General features: G+C 35.9%; 1 protein-coding gene and 1 long non-coding RNA gene across 6 annotated transcripts; both read right to left on the reverse strand.

Annotated features, from left to right (window-relative positions):
* Positions 1–3,457: 3,457 nt before the first annotated feature.
* Positions 3,458–4,401, reverse strand: LOC113316257. The gene is made up of 2 exons (XM_026564474.1): positions 4,065–4,401; positions 3,458–3,960 (listed from the first exon to the last, which is right to left on the reverse strand). Exons 1-2 carry the CDS (start codon positions 4,399–4,401, stop codon positions 3,458–3,460), a joined length of 840 nt encoding a protein of 279 aa, XP_026420259.1.
* An 8,197-nt stretch (positions 4,402–12,598) lies between these two features.
* Positions 12,599–20,191, reverse strand: LOC113315041. 5 transcript variants are annotated; one of them, XR_003342706.1, is made up of 10 exons: positions 18,952–20,191; positions 18,256–18,305; positions 17,770–18,123; positions 17,550–17,607; positions 17,097–17,270; positions 16,516–16,659; positions 13,862–14,084; positions 13,567–13,783; positions 13,140–13,421; positions 12,599–13,014 (listed from the first exon to the last, which is right to left on the reverse strand). It is a non-coding gene; the product is annotated as an uncharacterized LOC113315041 (long non-coding RNA). The 5 variants fall into 5 exon arrangements; XR_003342707.1 differs by having other exon boundaries at positions 16,043–16,659; XR_003342708.1 differs by having other exon boundaries at positions 13,567–13,651; positions 13,862–16,659.
* Positions 20,192–21,084: the final 893 nt, after the last annotated feature.

Here is a 21,084-nt window from a genome sequence, read left to right on the forward strand (position 1 = left end):
TAAAACCCATCAATTCTTTAATCTTCTCAGCAAACACTCAACAAAATGAAACCTAATCTACTTCAATCTCATGATCATCAGCAAGTTACAGCATCAGATTTTCAATCTTACCATCTATACAATACCCATCAATCTTTCCAAAGCCCCAAATCTTATCTCAACGTTCTTATGAAGTGAACCGATTTATCTGCTGCTAAAGTGCTTCTCGCTCTGGGAACCCATTAACTAAAGGGTGACGAATACTGAAACAAATCTTCGGTTAAGTTTTTAACTAAGGTTAGGATAAAGTGTAATTTGAGCATTTTGTGAGGGCATTTTGGTAAAAAGTCAGTCGGTCAAAGTTAGTCTAGGACCCAAATACATCAACTGCATGTTTTACGATCCAGATCCTAATTAGGCACTAAACATACGACCCTTTTACAAAATATCTCCAAATTTTATGATCTTCACCGTTCGACTCAACTCAGCCCTTAGAGCATCTCCAACATAAGGTAAAAATATTTTTTTTAAATGACATAGGATTTTAGACCCCTATTTAGTATAAAAGCATCTCCAATGGTTAGGTCCTATAAACTAGGAGGGATCAAACACTAAATACCAAGGTGTTAAAAAAAGTCTTAACTACACCTTCGGGATGACCCTTAACTAATTCCATGTCATCAATTTTATTTTTAAAAAATATTTTTTAATATAGAATCAAGCTAAATATTATTTTTTTAATATTTATCTAAATCTAAAATTCATTGTATAACCTTAACTGCTGGAGATGAATTTTAGTATAAAGGGTGTTATTAAGATCCAGGAATAAAATCTAAATAAATGGGGGTCTAGCAATGACATCCACGTAGAATTTTTTTGACCTACTGTTGGAGATGCTCTTAGGATCCAATTCAAGCTGGAGGTCCAACATAATCCAATCCAATCCAATTAACATTAGTTATGGGCCACTGTGATCTAAAGCTGCAAATGATACTGTTTTGAAGTTTACGTACGAAACAACTCAATTTATCCAGCTAAGGAATTGTGAGCTCAACCTTTTGGATTGTTCAGATCGACTACAATAGACAAGTGGTTCCTGTGAGGATGTACACTCGACTTAGAAGTGAAATATCCTCTCAAATTTGTCAAAAACAATCACTCAGACTAATAGCGCAATTAGTCTTAAAGATGCAGGCATAGTCAGCATATAGTACAAGTGTACGAGGATCCTATGAAATAAGGATCAAAGAAATTTCATTTAATGCAGGTCTTCTCAGACAAGTTTGTTTCGACAAATATTTGTCAGTAATGTACTCAGAACCACATTTAACAAAAGAGGATACTACAATCCTAATTGACGGCAGTATTTACTTTGGACTGTGGCAGTATGCAGGTACCACAGTCTAATTGCCAAAAAGCCATCAGAGTAGATACGAACGCAACTTCAACGAATAACAGCAGAATTCAACATTTATGAACAGACCAGGCCTGCTAGAAAGACCAAGTTATGTAAACCAGGGTACAATTTATCCACTTCGCATTTGATCTTAAGTTTTTTCTCATCCTATAATACAAGTATTATAAACGTTACATGTATTGTTATGCTGTCCTTACACCGAACTAAGACAAAAAAACGACAAACTTGGATTCCACAATTTGTCCATCAAGTGATGCTGAGAATATTACAGCCAAACAGGCTCCCTAGTATAAAACTCTGTATAACGTATTTCTGTCCTCAAAAACGGAATAAGATTACTACAGACCAGCAGTTATGATTATGATTATAATGGGGTCAGCAAGCCACTACTTGAAAAAAAATTTAACCCAGCTTTAACAGGAACACAGGTGACACCTCGAACAAGGCTGCTGACCTCCTTCAAGGTCTGGTGGGGAGCTACAAGAATGGTATCTAACAGAAGATGATGACGGACTACATAAAGCATAACCAAGCATAAGATGCAGGCATAGCTCGGCATGTTATAAATGTACAAGTATCCCAGGAAATAAAAGATCGTTGAAGTTTCATTTAGTGCAGGTCATACAAGTTCGTTTCGATATGTGACAGCAGTTTCATTTTGGACCACGTCAGTGTGCAAGGTACCACGTCTAATTGCCAAAAAGCCAACAAGTAGAAACATTCCTAACTCCGATGACTAAGAGCTGAACACAACAAATATGACCAGACCAAGAATATATGTCTAAAGAGATTAAGTTCTGTGATTACTCTCTTGTGCATCTCATTCTCCTAAACTGTCTGCTACTGTCCCTAAAATTAATCCACAAGTAGAACCTTTATTCTAGCAAGCATCTGATGTTCAAACATATGTTAATAGCTTGTGCAGGGTTTTTCCCCTGTAGAGTGAGTGTTTTCACTCTTTGTTATGCCACACCTAGCAAAGTACCCAGTTTGCACAAAGTGAAGGTTTCATAGGGACAGGTAAGAGTAACTGATTCTCATTTATGAATGTAAAATAGAAAATAATGACTGACAATTATTGACAAACTTTCCTACAGAATCTTATTGGAACTGATGAATTTGTATGATTTATCTCTTTCCAGCGACAAAAGTCACAAAACTTAAACGGGGTTTGCAGTCATATAATTTGGTAACAATCAGGCATAAAATGTGTCTTAAAGTATGAACCATTTATGCGTGATATCATTCTCTTAGACGAAGATGCCATAATCCTCGCTGCAACAAAATCATCATTGTTTTAAATCCAGGCACTAGTTCACAAATAACTTTTTTAGAACCAAGCATTGTCATGGAGATGGAAAAAGTGGCATTATGTAGACAGACAGTTAGCTTGGTTGTGGTTTACACGTAGAATCATCTAAAATTCCGAAGAGCAACACCTGACCATAATGTTGGCCAGACAAAGCATGTATATTAGATTAGGTGCTACAATCAGCCTTTTGTTTACCTCAATATCATCTAAATTGTTTACCCTAGAAACATCTATGTTGCGGAGTGGAAGTTTTTAAAGTTCTCTTAACTTCTTCTTCCACATCTACCAGTTGCTGAATCTTGTTACAGTCCCTAATCTTTAAAAGTTAAGTGAAATTACAACTCATGTTAGTTGTTACAGTACTCTGCCAACTGATTTTTTCCTAAACAAACTTTCCTACATTTTCCAATTCAACTATTGTTTTCAGATAGAAAACGGTATACATTCTAGCAACAAAAAATCGAAATGACGGCATTTAACATGGAAATATAGCTCAACTCTTACTTAAATTTCAAGGAAAAAACAATATGCTAAGAACAAACGACAATATGCATAAACAAGAAGCAAACAGGATTCCAAATATAATGGTCACAAGTCACAACATGATGTAAACTGAATAAGCTCAAATCTCAAAAGATTAAGAGTTTCAAAGAAAATCACCTGCTTCTATTTCACGTGTCAATGGATCTCTTCCTCTTTATTGCTGCTTCATCTTCTAAAACAGTTTTCATATTTCCTACTTGATATTTTCACTCTCTCTGATCCATTGTTTTCGTATCTTTTTCTCCTAATGCGTTCAATGAAACTAAGGTTTTAATGTAAGGAATTGCTCCTTTAATAGATTCATCGTAATTCACAAGCATTTTGGAACAAGAAGAATTTCTGTCATAAGAGAAGAGACCGGTACCATTGCTAAGTAGAACTGCTCCACTCCTCATCAAGGCAAGCGGTTTGAAATCTACACCATTGAACTCCTTACTCCAACTCCATGGCTGGTGTTCCTCTGAATCCTTTACTTCACAATTACCCTTGTTTTTCTTTAAAACCCATATTTCGACTGACATTTCATTGGTTTCGACAGGGATTTCATGATCGAAATCGACAGGAATTTCATGTTTAGCACAATATAAAAATCCACCCAATACCCCAAGTGAAAACAATGGACACAAATCATAGACGCTTGGAATAGGCAGTGGTGGAATTTCACTGAACTTCTCATCAGCCAAATCGAATGCAACAACGTATCCATCCTCTATAACCCAATGAAGAATTCCATTTGCAAAAACCCCATTATTTGACAAATATTATACAAACAAACATCTAATTTGTATTTTCCTAAGTTTCTCCATCCAATGCCACTCCCAAGAGTGTATACCTCAACAACATGCTCCACATTTGGGTCTTTGCCCAATTGGATGATTCTAACAGCCTTGTACTCATTACTCAATGGAAGATAACCAAATCCACTCAGGACGCATTCAAAAGGCCTTTTCACCTCAGGTAGCAGGATCTTATCAACCTCTGGAAGGATAAGAAATTCTTTTGTGACAGGATTACAGATATAGAAATCAGCATTCCATCCAATTACAGAAATCAAACCATAACACGAACCATTAATATAATAACCCTCAAATAGAGGGCATAAATTGATCTTAGTAATCTTATTCAAGGTTGTCTGCTCATCATTAATCATCTCACTACACTCAAAAAAATTGAGCTGTTCAGATGCATTTTGTCCACGATAAGTCTTGAAAACGAAACTGAACTTACCGGGATTATGATCGTTGATACGAAGAAGATGCAATTGGGAGAAATACGGATGATGCACCGGATTCTTCCAAGGCTTGCAAACTAGTTTACACTCCAAAACCAATTCGGTCGGTAACCTGCTCAGTATATCAGATATGATTTCTGCCGGAAGAATGCTAAAATTTCCCATGAAAATTCTTGTTCAAAGGACCGGATCGCAGATGATAGAAGAAAAAAAATTTGAATCTAGGGCTGAGAGAAGCTGGTAATTCAAGATTTGAAATGACTGAGAATGAAGAAATGAGGATAAAATACGGTTTAGGTTTTGGGATAAAAAGAGTAAAGGATGCGTTTGTTTATAACAGAGAGAAATATTTACTATTTGCTTATCCTCACCTTTGCTGATGCGGAGAATAAAGGATTAAGGATACTTATCCAACTGGGCCGGCTGGATATCCGAGAAGTGAAAAATACAGGGAGACCCATTCTTACACATTTTTCTACTCTGAAATTCACCCCCACAAAATTTTACGGGCGCACCCAAAAGCGGCCAACAAATTATTCGCAGGCCCAGGGTTTTCAAAATTCGTTTATTTTCTTTTTTATTTCCCAGTTTAGCCTCACTTTCAGTTTCAGATTTAGTGATTTTGGCGCAGAGATTAAGATTCAAAGATTCAGTTTCTGAGAGATTGAGAAGGAGATAGAATACGATCGAGAGCGAGAGCTGAGATATTGAACTATCGATAGCTGAGAAGGAGCTGATTGAGATATTCGATTTCAGGTTTGTTCGTTTTTATTCCAATCTTGATTCTGATTTTTGTTTAATCTTGATTCGATTCTATGTTTTAGTTTCTGTAAGATTAGGATCTATTATTTTAGGTTTCCGAAGCTTAATTTAGTTTTCTGAATCGTTTTTTAGATATTTTAAGCTTGTTTTTGAATTTTTGTTTATTTTCTAGGTTTTGAATTTGTTAACATCAATGTAGATCTTTTCGATTAAATTTTTTTGTTTCGATTTCATGTTCCGATGTTAACATACCAATTTACTAGGTTTTGCTTCTGTTCTGTTGGATTTTTTATTTGATTTGTTTTTCCATTCTTATTTTTGATCTGTTATCTGTTATTGATTTTGATATCCTGTTGATTTCTCATCTGATTATGGTTAATGTAGATTGTTTGTTGTTGTTGATTTGATATTTTAATTTTGAGTAAGAATTTTTGTGAAGCAATATGCAGGATAGATATGTTTGGTTTTTTCTCTTTTGTATTTTGCAGGGTGAAAATGCCTGTTGGTAGTGCACTAGCTGTAATTCACTACTTCAGTGAATTCTTAGCACATCCTGTTGATGTCAACACAACTTTGGAGTCTTTAAAGACAGCCGTTTGCCAGAAGTGGACTCGTTTATTACCGCATCATGTCAGATTTTCCTTTAATGATGGAAGCAAGTTTGTGCAAGTTGATTCTGATATTTTGCTTCAATGTTTTGTATCTCGTTGCCACTGTAAAGGTCAGAAGAGCTTTGATTTACTTGTCGAAGTTGGTTGTAATTCTTCCAGAAGTCGTAGTAGAGCTTCAAGTAGTCGTGTAATAGAACCTGAAACCGAACAAGCTATGGTGAATTTCCTTGAAGATGGTTCTGTGCCTGTTAACAAGGTTCTTAGGACTGAAGGTTGGGATAAATTACTTGGTGAAGTTGGTAAAGTGTTTTTTGGAGGTGTAGCAGAGGTACGTATCGTAGTGAAGAAATACGAGTTAAAAGTTGGGCGTGTTCTTGTATATAAGAAGAATGAACCTAGCAGGTTCTATGCAAAATGCTCAAAAGAAAATTTCCCATGGGAGTATAAGGTTTGTGTTGTTGATGTTGAAAACAAGATGCTTAAGGTTAAGAAATATGAGATCAGTCATACCTGTGGTGTTGGAACTGAAAATCTTTTCCACAGGATCAGCTGTAAATTTTTTTCTAGTATGATCAGGGATGAAATCCGAAGTGATCCGAGTTCCAAAGCATCTGATTTGGCAAAGTTTTTCAAAACTAGCTACGGGATCAATGTGAAATACTACCAAGCTTACAACGGAAGAGAGAAAGTGTATGAGGATATATTTGGTGATGAAGCCATGTCGTATTCGCATCTTTCATGGTATGTATATTCCATTCGCAGCACAAAATCCTGGGAGTTGGATTGATTTTCAAGTTCAAACGGATGAACCTGAAGCGAACGAGGAGAGTTCAGCTGAATTAAAAGATGAGGCACCTTCAAATAAGTTTGTGCGTCTTTTTATTGCTTTCGAAGCATGCATCCATGGTTACCGTTACCTTCGCCCCATGGTTTATGTCGATGCTACATTTCTTACAGGGACATATAGAGGATGCCTCATGGCTGCAACCGTTATCAATGCTGAAAATGGTAATTTTTCTGATAATGCATCCTTTTTATATATGTTCATAATGTCTCATGCATTATTTATTTTTGCTTCATAATGTCTTATGCATTATTGTTTTCACTTTTCTGGTTATGCATCATTTCTGTTTTAGATGCATAAGACATTATACATTTTTTGTTTTAGGTGCATAATGTCTTATGCATTATGGTTTTCACTTATTGATTTTATGCATCCTTTTTATGCACATGCATAATTTCTTATGCATCATTTAGTTTAGATGCATAAGACATTATGCATTATCTGTTTTCACTTTTCTGGTTATGCATCATTTCTGTTTTAGATGCATAAGACATTATAAATTATTTTTTTTAGCTGCATAATGTCTTATGCATTATGGTTTTCACTTATTGATTTTATGCATCCTTTTTATGCACATGCATAATGTCTTATGCATCATTTAGTTTAGATGCATAAGACATTATGCATTATTTTTTTTCACTTTTCTGGTCATGCATCATTTCTGTTTTAGATGCATAAGACATTATACATTTTTGTTTTAGCTGCATAATGTCTTATGCATTATGGTTTTCACTTATTAATTTTATGCATCCCTTTTATGCGCATGCATAATGTCTTATGCATCATTCAGTTTAGATGCATAGGACATTATGCATTATTTGTTTTCACTTTTCTGGTCATGCATCATTTCTGTTTAGATGCATAAGACATTATACATTTTTTGTTTTAGCTGCATAATGTCTTATGCATTATTTAGTTTAGATGCATGAGCCATTATGCATTTTTTTAGCTGCACATACTTCATGTAGACGCTGGCTTGATTTTATTTTTTTTTTCTGTGCAGGCTTCTTCCCACTAGCCATGGCCCTGGTACCTGGTGAAGATAATGATAACTTGGAATGGTTCATGAGGAATTTGAGTAATGTTCTTGATCATGATCAAGGGACAATCACATTTTTATCTGATCGTGCAGAAGGATTAAAGAGAGCGATTTCATTTTACTTTCCTGGAGCCTTCCATAGTTTCTGCTATTATCATCTTAAGATGAACTTACCTATTAATGCATCTGGCGAAAGGTATGGTGCAGTTATTAATTCATTTCAAGCTGCTGCTTATGCCCTTAGTCCCGAAGGTTTCCAAACTTTCATCGCTACTATTAGGGGTCTTGGTTGTGGTTGGGTTGCCGACTATATTGAAGATATCCCTCCAGAAAAGTGGTCAAATGCCTTTTTCCAAGGTTGTAGGTATGGTAGGACATCTTATACTCTTGCTGAATCCTTCAATAGTTGGATGAAGGTACACAAGAAGCTCCCTGAAAATGCTCTTCTGGATCAGATAAGGAAGGATGTGATGAGTATGATGCCAGAAAGGCGGAATACTGGTAACAGTTTCATAACAATTCTCACACCGAAGAATGAAAATAAGATGAAGGCTCTTATTGATGGGGGTTTATCCTGGCTGGTTATACAGTCCGATACTCATGTTTATGAAGTGGAAGGAGGGGAAAGTTCTCATAGTGTTAACCTTGAGGCAAGGACATGTACCTGTCATAGGTGGCGCGTCTATGGGTTTTCATGTGTGCATGCTTTCGCATCGATAACAATGTCTGGTTCTAATCCATATGATTTTGTTGAACCTTATTTCACTACTTCATACTTCAATAATGCCTACAGTCATGCAATTCATCCTATTCCGAACTATAACAAGCCTTTATGAGGTAATGATATTATCGATGTACCTGATGTTAGGAGGCCGCCAGGGAGACCACAAGCTAATAGGCATTTGAGAAGATATGAGAAGCCGCCCAGGAGAGTTATGCGATGTGGTAATTGTTTGAGCTTGGTCATCATAACAAGAAAACATGTACGAATCCTACCTGTTACAAGAAGCCTCTGAAGCCGCCGAAGCAGCCTAAGGGAAGTTAAAGAAGAGCAATTATCTTGTTTGTTTCTTCAGACTATTACTTTTATGTTTGAACCTTATTCATTTTTCTTTCATTAGTTTTTGTATTAGTTTTTATGAACAAGTACTTTTTCTTTACTTAGTTTCTTTTTTGTATTGGTTTTATGAAAAATACTTTTTTTTTTCACTGTGTTTTTCTGCTTCTATCAGATAATGTTTTCATTTTTATTCTTAAATGCATAATGGATTATGCTTTAGTTTTTGATGGTTATGCATTAGTTTTTATGATGCATAACGTATTATGCGTTATTGTTTTGAAGATGCATAATCTCTTATGCATTGTTTTTCGACGATGCACGATCTGTTATGCATTTATTCTTTTAAAGATGGATGCATAACGACTCATGCAAATGTGGTTCCTTCATGCATCTGCATCTGCATAACAAGTCATGCGTCTGCATAATTTATTAGGAATGACATGTTATTCAGGTTTATTTTGTTGCATAACTTGTTATTTAGATGTTTATATGTAACCTGTTGTTCCTTCATTTTCCTTGTAAGATTTATATCATAGTACAGTTAAATGAAATAAGATTGCAGCAAATAGAAGCACTGAAACCAGCATTGATATATAATAAATATATATATAAACATCGACAAGATAACATAAGTTGTTCTGACAAGAGCTACTGAATAAAGTTAAGTTTTCATACCAACACATTACACATAACTACTGACTGAAGTTAAGCTTCACACTAAATACTTTCCCATTAGTTTTCGCTCCCAAGTTAAATTTCTCAACCTACAACAACACACAGGTTGTTAAAACAAAGTTATGTTTGAGCCTTTCTATTATGCACAGCTTCACATTTGACGCGCAACTTCATCACATTGACGCGCAGCTTCATCACATTGACGCGCAGCTTCATCCCAGATGTCTTCATTGGCATCTATCGCCCAACTGTTTCCAAGATCCTTCATCATTTTCAATACCAGACTTACTCTTTTCTTGTTGGATTTTTCTACTTCATCTTCCTTTCCCAACTTCAGCCATTTGTCCATGACTTGAGACTTCATGCTCATCTTCATATAATAACATACAAATATGAGGCAGTCGGGGTGATGACCATGTTCAGGAAAAATCTTGGTAAAAATATCCTTGTATACAAGAGGTCCCCGCTTTATATCCACGATTTGTGGTGATAGATTCAGTTCATCATATCTTTGGATCAAATACGGCATACAAGCCTTTGCCATTATGAGAGCTTGTTTCTTGCAGTTAGATTTATAGCCTTCAAGACTGTTATAGTAGTTCCACTCACTCTCTGAAAAGTCATACTCTAACAATGTCCAATGTGTACCGGCAGGGTTTTCCTTTGTCATATAGTTCATTGGAATGAACATTATCTCAACTTCAATAGGGAGATTCAAGATGAATTCTCCAACAAATTTGGAAATCCCATCTTTCTCCTTTGTTTTAACAAAGAACTGCAAAAGAAATATTTTTTAGGAAAAAAAAGTTAGTGGATGCAATTGAAATGGTGCACAACAGGTGTAGAAAACAATGCTGAATAACTTGTTATGCTGTTCAATCTAGTTGCATAACATTTTATGCTGAAGTAATTATATGGGCATAAGATAATATGCAGGAATGACTTGTTATGTAGCAAAATGATTTTATTTCTTGACTTACCCAAGCATCTGGTGTCATGAATACAGACTCCGCATGCCTATGTTGACATTTTAGTCAAATAAACATTTTTCTGAATTCAAAGTTTGTCAGGTGAATTTAGTTCGGGGTTTTTGTTTTTCAGGTGTTCAATTTGATGATTGAAGACGGTATTGAAGTCATGATGATTGAAGACGGTATTGAAGTCATAAATTATGTATGTAAGTTTTTCCTTTTTCAGAAAGAGCGGAGCGGTTTCTACAGATTGGGGAGTTCAATATCGAGGTTTGACTGCGAAGAGTTGTTTAAAGCTTGTTTGAATGTTATTCAATTAGTATTTCTTGCAATTTTGCTGGATTTCTCAAGGTGAATGTTTGTGCAATTTTGATTCCATTTGTCACCACTACCGGAAAAGTCGTGCTCCAAACTGCATAAAAGTCATACAGCTGATCAAAAGTTTAAGAACGGAAATAATAAAATTTGTACCACCAGTGTGAAACAGCCATAGAAGTAAGATAAAATTTCATCCAATTGTGAAACAGCCCATAGAAGTAATGATTCAGAGAGATAATAGAGGTGGTTCGCCAGTTCCATTCTCTGTGTACCTTCCCAATAACCATAGAAAAAAAGATCCTGAAAAAGGCAACTTAAGAGGTCTTAAATAACCATAGAAAAAAAGATCATAACCAATCTGACCCACCATTAACTCTCCATATGCCCTGAAAAATTGATAAGTAAGGCTCGTATATTCCATTTGGAAACATAAGCATATGATGCACTCCAAGGTAATCGCCACGCTGCTTCCAATATAATGGAGAGGGCCAGAAAGCTTAGAGAGCCAAGCAACAGCTCTTACAACAATCCAAAAGAACTTCTCCTTGTGCTTTACCAAAAACATGAAGAATCTTGCACCAGCATTATTTGGAGCATCACGTAAGAGTTCTTGGTAATCGATGCTTCGCGCCAACCGGCATGCATTTATTATAACACCAGTGTACTCTAAAGAGGCATAAGAGAATATTGCCCAAAAGAAGAAAACGGCCAAAGACCCATCTGGCCCATTATACAATTCCAGGAAGAACATAAACAAACCAAGTGGCAAACTGCCCACTAAGAATACCTTAAGAATGCTGCACCACCTCCGAATTGGTGGTTCCATTAGCAATGGGTACAATGCTGTGAACGCAAATTCGCGAATTTTAAGGAGATTCGTGATGCCCTTTCACGTTTCTGGCTACTAAGCAAAAAACTACATACACACCCAAAAGTTAAACAGAGATTTATGCCAAATACAAACTAAAAACCATCTTAAAATGTAAAACTCATTTACAGAAAGAAACACTAAGATGTATTACCTCTAAACATTCATACTGAACTGAATCTGAACTTCAAACTCACAAATAAATCTCTGATTAAACTCTAAATAAAAAGCGAATGTAGAAATCTTTGAATATTCTTACTCCGAAAATTACTTAAGTAAACTAAAAACATCCGAAGCAGATTTTTTAAGAAGAAAAAAATCACGAACCTATAGACAAAAGAAATCATAACTTAGTTAAGTGAAGAAAATGAAGAACAAATACCTGAAATAAATGATTTTCTTTCTCTACTCAGGTTTTATCAAAGAACACTCCTCCTCCTCCTCCTCCTCCTCAATTTCTCCTCTAATTCTCTGTTCTCTCTTTCTCTCTCTCACTGAAAAAGTTTAACAACGTCTGAACTCTGAAGAATGGTGGTGGTGGAAGAGGTGGCTGAAGCCAAAAGTATAAAATAATATGATTAAACACGGTACTTCGCATTAAGTAAATCTTTCAATACATCCGCTAATATAAACCGTCCGTTTGTACAAGATTCCATATTCACCGTTTATGGAAACATGGCGCAGCAAGCATCGTAGATTATCAAGTAGGATAAACTAATTTTACCGTACGGTCTGAAAAAGTTTCTGTTGCGGATTTCAGGAAATTATATTACAAGTAACTAAAAGAATTTGGAGTCCGGTGTTTGGCACCCGTTTTTGGGCGTGCTTTGTTCTCAACTTTGACAAGACATTCTTTGATGTGTTTAGCATCTAAAATTTTGATCAAATCAAAATCGAATGGCAAATTTCTTTTGATCAAATCAAAGTAAAAATTGGTAGAAAACGCGAAAGACTAATCCATTAGCTAATCTATTTTTTTTTATTAATGCTAGTGACAAGACCAAGAAACACACAGCTAAATGTCACTTAAGCACCATTAACCTATATATATTACAGTGGTTGATATTTATTTCCATGATTTGAAAACACCAACATCTACTGATGATTTAAGCTGTAAAACTAAGAGATCTATAGATTGCCATCTATCTTTTGCTTTCAAAAGAGCACAACCCTAAATATCTACTATCGAAGGTTGACTTGACCCAACCTCCTCGTTTGAAGGATTCAGGAATGCTTCTGAAATTGGCATCTCTTCACAAGATCCAACTAATTCCTTCAGGTCACCACCACAAATCTCAATTTCACCAGATACACATCTAGAGTTGGCACCTTGCCAACCATCTTCGGAAAAGAACTTCCAGTCCTTGGAATTGAAGATAAGGTACTGTAAGGAATCAAAAGAAGAAGAAACATCAAGGGCATTAAGCTACCAGTTACACAAAGGTTTATCACAGAATAACAAAGACATAAGAAAGCTCGACAGTGTGATTACAAGTTTGTGGGAAATACCATTAGAAGTAAAGGTACAACCCTTGCTCTTCATTAATGGCCAAGGTGGGACAAAGTGCTTAAATCAGTTGAAATTTCTACATCATTAACTTTGCTAGGGCAATCACCAGCATTTTTACTTCCAGAAAGATGAGTCGCTCCTGAGTTTTGTCTTTATTGTCACTTCCATTCTCCTCTGGAGCCCATATAGAATCCGCCAAAACAGGTTCAGCCTTTCCTTCCTTGTAAAGGTACTTAATTTTGAGGACAACAGTAAAGAATCCACCTCGTATTAATTCCATCCTGCAAATTCCACACAAAAAGTTTATCTATGACCACCATTATTTGCACTCAAAATGCTGTCATCCTTCAAATATGTAACTGCTTTTGCAGGGACTTGTCCCTTCACATCATCTTCTCGAAATTACAGCTTTGGTTTAAGACTTACTCTGCTTCTTCCTGCTGCAAATGTAGTGCCAGCTTCTGTCTCATGCTCGGGGATCTCGATTGCAGGCAGAGGTTATCATATCCATCTGAATGGAAATGTAAATATTTATCAAATCATTAAGATTCTTCTCTCGTGCACAACTCAATTAGCTAGTTAACCTCCCACTTCCAATTATCATAAATGAAAGGCTCAGTTTCCACCTTTAAAGAGTGTCATCCTACAAAATTGCACTAGATTTCAAAACATGTTCGACCCATTGTGTTGTCACTGATTTCAGGTAGATATAAAGACATACCTGAGCAAAAGATTACAGCTTCCACACATAGTATTTGTGCTCCTTTGACCCCAAGCTCAAAAAAGAACTTAACAGAGGATTACCACGACCACTCTCCATTATTGAGCTTGTTCAAATGAGCATCCTCCACCAAGAACGTACAACGCCATAGCATCTATGATGTGGCCAAGGTGGTCATCTTTAGGAGGAACAACCGTTATATCAGGGACGTTAGGTTGAGAACCTGAACAACAGAAAAATTAAGAATCCTTATTCTGTAGTTTTAATAAAAACACATCAACAATACAAAAGGTAAGAAAACAGTAATGGTGAAAGTAAGAGTAGTAACATATGTAACAATGCTACGAGTACTTGTGTAAATGTTAGACAGTGGCATGTGATGTTTGACATGATGTGCTGAGTAAAGAAGAACATGGATACGGATGCCATGTACTTACTTAATACGCATATGATAACTTGTTTCATCAGATCTCAAATACATGCAAATATGTACTGTTTTTTCCCCCATAAGTCGCTAGATATCAACCAGATGATATGTTCAAAGCCACACTATTCAGTTTAACCCTTTTGGTCATTAGATTCTTGATTTACCTGCTTCTGGATTCTGGTTTCCTCTTATACTAAATTATAGAAGAATATCTTTAAGGGATGGAAACAAAATATGGTATATGGGTGAGTTGTACCCTCTCACCAGAGAAGTTGGTGAGAGGTACTTCTCATATGCAATTATGGTTACGCACATTTCAGAGCCGTAAGAAATTAGAAGGAAAAAATCAAAGACGGTAATTTATTGATCAATTAAGAAATTTCTCTCTATACAATTTTATTTAATGGAGCACCGATCACCAGGCACTACCCATTGCCAACCAGCAAAGCCTTTCCCTCACAGCCATACCTAAATAAACTGGGCCGACTTATGTATAATAGAGTGGCCAAGGGAAACTTGTACCATTTTACATGTGATATCATGCCCATTGCTCGATTCTAGTGCATCAAGATAAGGTTGGATATATAGCATATCTCTACCTTATTCTTCTATTGCCGCTTGTAAAAATACTTCGATCACAAAATACATGAAACATAAGCATACAACAGTGATAACAATACTAGTATAGCAAGTGTGGTTCAAGTGTGACTGCACAAAGAAAAAATTCATAAATAGGACTCATTATGTAGATTAATATTATTGTTACCAGAGCATTATTCAGTATTATTTAGTTCCTGCAACTTGAAATTTAAAATAAAAGAAAAAGCCACAAGATTACCTGTGTCTAAAAGACAGCATGTGGTTAACTGATAAAAAGATGAAGGAGATCTCACCAACATTCACCATTATAAGTTTGTAGCTTTATACAAAACTCAACAACGTAGTTAATTAATAAAAGGAGGAAGAAGACTTAGCAGTCACCACGGGGAAATAAACTTTTCTGCAGACAGCCTGGCAAAGTTGGGTGCTAATCTACCAGAAGTTACATGTACAGGCCTGTTTTGTTTTTTTTTTTTTTTGTTACACACATTAAAGTTTCAGATTAGCCTTACTATAGATTTGTAATAAGGAGTCTGAGCTAAATTACCCTATCTATAAAGGTATTTTCTTTTGCTTACTTTTTTCTGTTCTTTTTGTATCTTTTGCTTGTCAATAAAATCTAGATTACTGTGAAAAAAAAAGTCACCACAATCATCCACATATCCCAGCAATGTTCCTTTCAACATCACCTAGATTATGGTTTCTCCTCCCTTCATAAATTTGAGTTGTTAGAGAATGTAGCAACCCTTAGAAATGAACGGATTTAGTTGGTGGAGAGGGACTTCTAATTAGAATATCATTTGAATGGTCCATTAAACATAATTTATCTTCTTGTCTTAACATAATCTACCACCCTATTTTACATTTATTTCTGACCACATAAAATACTAGTGCTTCAAAAAAAGAAAAACATACAACACTCTATTAAAGATACTACCTTGAAAAAAGCAGAAATGCAACATTAAGAGGGTCAAGTGTTCATTTCTTCATAGCCTAAATGCCTACTTTTTAGACCCATTTCACTCAGTTCTCAGGCTGTGTCTACGCCAGATGGGCATCCATTATCAATATTCCTAGTCAATCTTATACTTGACACCACTAGGCACCATTCGAATAGAACTGATAAATGGAAAATCAAAATGTAGCTCACTCACCATGATCAGCTTCGGATTAGAAGACGCCACACAACCTCCAAGAACAAGCTTAACACTATCATATTTGAGTGATGTGATGAGATAATCCACAAACTCAGACAATCAACCACATATTCCAACATTATCTCAGTGCAACAAATGCCCAAGTAGTCAGGTCTGCCAGATGGTATGTGTTAACGGGGAAACAAAGGTTTTTGGGTTGCAGAATTCCTTCATGAAAATGCTAAATTCCATTTACATCAATTAGATTAGGCATTTTGAGTAAGTGAACAACATTTCCTTTGAAAATGTATATGGTGTTATCATGGGAAATGAGATGAATTAAATATCAGAAATCAGGAAAGACAGCTACAATGACAGTAAATGTCCAATTCTATACAACTTGTCGAATTCAAAGAAGTACTAAAACACAGTAAAACTTAGCAAGATACAAAAAGTAAAACTTAGCAAGATACAAAAATATATATATATACCTTGCCACCGGATTTCTTCTAAAGCTTCATGTAAATTTTTCGGAAGCCCTTGCGAAGTCTACAATTGTTTGATGCTTCCAGATATACCAGCCATTGTTTGTGATTCTCTGTCAAATTTTCTTCCAACCATACCAGCTCATACCCCTGCAAACAAACAAAAAAGTTTTGTCAAAATCCAATAGTAGTGAATTCACAAAGTTGAACATAATCATAAGCTGGGCATATATCAATGAAAGATCTGGATCACAATTAAGGTTGTAGATCGCAATACAATGAGCAACATGAGTGTTCTACAACAGATTTTGAAGGTAACCTAGTGTCAAATTATACTTCTGTTTTCAGAGGAAACTTGAGTTGCAAAAACTAACAACCTAGTCAAACCTCTCGGTGATAAATCATGTAAAGCACATCTAGTATCAAATTGTGGGAGTCAACCTCTAACAGCAGAGAAAAGAAAACAGGATAATTCAATGCAAAATTAGACAATTAGACTGAAGAATTTATTATTCATTGCAAACACTCATGACATGTTTTTAAACTAGTTATAAAAACACAACTAACAAGGTTTTTCAGAGGCGTACATCTTTTGTCCAAGAGGAGCACTAAGAGCCCCTTTTCAAAAGTTATAAAACCCACCAGCTTCCGCAATCCTAGCTCTATAGTCTCTGTAAACCTCAAAGCAGTCACCTTTATTTCGGTACTTCATACACTCTGATATCAGTAATTATACCAACAAGTACATCAATCTTCTTTTCCTACAAAATCCCAATCAAACCCACACACAGAGAAAGGAAAAAAAAATATCAATTCCCATTCGATATGCACATCCTTGTTTGACAAAATGACTAATAGAAAATTTCCAAAAAGAAAACAAGGCATTCCTTCTGTAAACTTGATCCAACCCAAATAAAGATAATGGAGCTTTATAAATGTACAGCTAGTCGCATAACAAACACCCAAAAATAACATTTTCACGAGATCAGAAAGTACGTATATAAAAAATTGAAGTGAGAGAGAATTCGATAGATTTAAACCTTAACGAGAAGCTTCCAAAAGATATCATCTGATTTTGGTGCTGTCCATTTGGATTTTCTATAAATTGAAACCCCACAAAGAAAAATGCACACATGTAAACATCTATTTCTTAGAATCAGACCAAATATGAGACATAAATCAAGAAAAAAAAAACCCAATTACTACAAAACCCTAAACTATACAAACAAGAAGCAGAGAAAAATGTTTGGTTGACCATACCTTACTCAACAGTTTGGTTAAGAGACTCGTAAACATCCCCATTTATTTTGGAAGTCTCAGCCGAGGAGACCTATGCAACTCCCCATAACAGAACATTTTCAAAAATATGACAATTGGTCCCCCAATTCTATCACCTGCTGAGCAGATCGCAGTCTCATATTTGAGATGTTGACACATTGGCAAAAGAAGTGCATCTGTCAAATCACTAAGTGTGACGAGAAATCCATGCATGTTAACAGAAGTACCACGGACAAGATCTCTATATTTTGCCCCACTGAGGCCATGGCTTCTAAAATATCACTCCATCCTCTGCCACTTGAGTCAGCCTCTGTTAAAGTTTAGGTCCCATGAACACTGAAAGGAAAAAAAAAAACAGCAACATTATTTCTCCAGCAAGGCCATCATATTATGGCTTTCATTGGCTTCCACAGTTCCCTCCATTTGATGTGTGAATAGAAAAGTCTCTTGAGATTCCAGAAGACTAACCACTTCGTTTGACCATGCAAACAATAGAATTTCTCTCCAGAATCGATGATCTGTTCCGCACCCAAAAAAGCATTTGTAATCCAGTTAGAATGTGAACCCATCGTTAAGCTAGTCAAATCGGAGAGGAGAGGGATACAGGGAATAGAACCCAGCAACATAGGATTCATGAATGATGGAGAAACATTTCTATCCCTCACTCCACAAACATGGGTTGAACGCCAAAAAGCGATCAGAGATCTTTTTGGTTGTCTAGCTATTAATGGCTGCCAGAGTCATGGGCACCATATGTGTATAATAGTGTTTCGGTAAGAATTTCAACTCAATTGCATAGGTCAGTCTACATACTCTGGTTACTATCCCTCTGAATATGGCTGTATATCTACTGTGCTTGAACAAAGAATAAAGAAAATATGCACAATAGTTATCCTAGCTTGACGTGATTCTTGTGTGATTGCTTTCGTGCAGTTGTAGTTTACCAGCATGGATTTGTGGTTCAGCAGTTAAGAGATTAGAAAACCATGATATCATAGAAAGCATAATTTGTACCGAAGTTTGAAAATGGCTGGGCACAGTATAACCATTTTGGCAAAACAAGAAAAGAGGCAAGTTTATATACAACTATGAGCTAGATACATAAAAAAAAGGCAGAAAGACAATGTACACAAGAACTTTGAATTAAGATAATCTACAACATACCTTTATTAATGCAGGAGATTCTTGCTCATTTGGTATCACAAACTTGTCCAAAAATAACTTATATGTCATTTTTCCGAGTGACCTCAGAGATATTTTTTCCTCAGTCAGACCCTTTGAGACAAAAATTTTGATAACAGAGCACCTAGGGATAATCCTCTCCCTCAAGCTATTAGTTAAAATCCCAGGGCTTTCCGCAATACTTGATGATGCATAACCCATTTCATTCACAAGGAAATCCATCACTTGGGTAATTAATCTTCTAATCAGAAACCATCATACAAAGAGAATCTTCCTAAATGCTGTTTGAATTTGATCTTCAGACCAACTCCACCCCTTGTAAACATTGATTTCTTCACTTTCGGTTTCCAATTTGCTTCCCTCATTGATGCAAATCCATGTATAGCTTCAGGAAAGGTTTTAAGTAAAGGATGGAAACATATTCCTTTAGCCTTTTTCACAATCCTTGTAAACCTATCACCATCTCACCTAGATGTTCTAGGTCTTATAGTTATATACTTAGAAATACTAGATTGACGGTCACCTTCATATCTCAAAAGCTCCATTAAATGTTTAAGTCTGTTATTCTAAGGACCCAAGAAGTAGATTGTTTGAAGAGGAATTTAAAGAAATTTTTGTCAGTTTTTGTGCTCTTAAGGATATCAAGCTCTGGCTCAGAAAGTTTGGATCCTTTACAATGATGTTGGCAAGTTCAATTCCATGTAGTCCTTTGGAATTGAAAAAAATCAAATTTGGGTTTTAGGGTTTTAAGGGGATCAGATGATAGAAATGATGGATTCTTAGTGATGAGTTATAAAATGCAGGGTTTAGAGAACCCATTTTTTTATAAATGGTGTTACAACTGAATTTGGTTGGGGTGTGGTTTTGAATTTGGTTTTCTCAGAGACAGTAATGGCTTCATTTTCAGACAATCCACACAAATCACTCAAATAACTAACCACAAATGAATCAGAAGAAGATCAACTAGCATTATTACCATTAGACAAGGAACAGAAGAACATGTAATTAACCCTAGCTTGAATCATGAGATCATTTTTTGGAGTTGGAAATGTAAGGAGAAATATACCGAGTTGCTGATGATGATTGTCTATTAATGGCTGTCGTCTTTTTGAGATTTGCTCATACTTCACAGCATACTGATCGGAACCAATATCCAGCTTTTGTACAAGAAGATGAAAAAGAAAGAGGAGAGGAGAAACGGGATGAAGAACCCTAATTGAACTTTTTGAGTGTGGTTGTGCCCGAAATTTTCTCCCTTTTACTTATGAAGTCAAAGGAAACTTCAGTCAACCCGTGCTGGCTCAAGTCAAACTTAAGGATGTACATGTACATAGTCTGTTGGACTTGGTCTTATGGCTCTTAAACCGGGTCTTATGACCCTTCACAAACCCTTCCCAATTGCCTTTTAATGGGGGCGAAAGAAACACCCAAGTCCGCAGATTTTACCCAAACTAATTCGTATTTTGGCTGGTGGATAACCAATCCATGTAAATAGATTGGACGCGAGTGGTACTTAAACTCATTTGTTGGATACTCCATGTTAAGGATTACATCAGTTTGCTACTGAGAAGCATTGAAGATCCTCTACGATATCCCAAAAGTGTCAATTTTGGATTGATTGGAGGCCTTCATACCAATAAATATTATGATTCTTATTATTGAAAAGACATTTTGGTTATCATTTTCTTTTCTCTGCAGTTAGGCTAACCACTGTGGTGGTCCAAGGTACAACATTCAAGATGGTTCAAGGTGGCCTAATAGCCGCTATGGTTGTTCAAGTTACCCAAGAGAAGTGTCTAACCATTGGGCGCTTCATCAGAAGCCAATCAACCAGCTCAAAGCATCAAACCATTGGTCACTCCTAAATTTCCTCTAAATTCAACAGAAACTCAATTTCTTTCCATTTTTATTCTCTTTCTTTTTTCTTCTCCACCAAAACCGAGTTTTGCATGTGAGATCGATGCTACCATTTTGAGTTGTTTGTATAGAAATTCGAAGGGGTATTTTCTTGTGGTTGTAGTGGTTCTTTTGAACCTGTTTTGCCCAATTTTCAATTACAAACAAGAATAAGATATGTATAACAAATTTGACTTTATTTATTTATTTATTTGATTT

The sequence above is a fragment of the Papaver somniferum genome, chromosome 10 (genome assembly GCF_003573695.1).
Source record: "Papaver somniferum cultivar HN1 chromosome 10, ASM357369v1, whole genome shotgun sequence".
Taxonomy (NCBI): domain Eukaryota; kingdom Viridiplantae; phylum Streptophyta; class Magnoliopsida; order Ranunculales; family Papaveraceae; genus Papaver; species Papaver somniferum.

What these genes read in the sequence shown, in the direction of transcription:
- LOC113316257 (XM_026564474.1), bottom strand. Translation starts at nt 4,401, where the DNA reads ATGATTAATGATGAGCAGACAACCTTGAATAAGATTACTAAGATCAAT. An exon ending in GGTATACACTCTTGGGAGTG is followed by an intron (nt 3,961 to 4,064) that starts GCATTGGATGGA and finishes ATTGGGTTATAG; the next exon opens with AGGATGGATACGTTGTTGCA.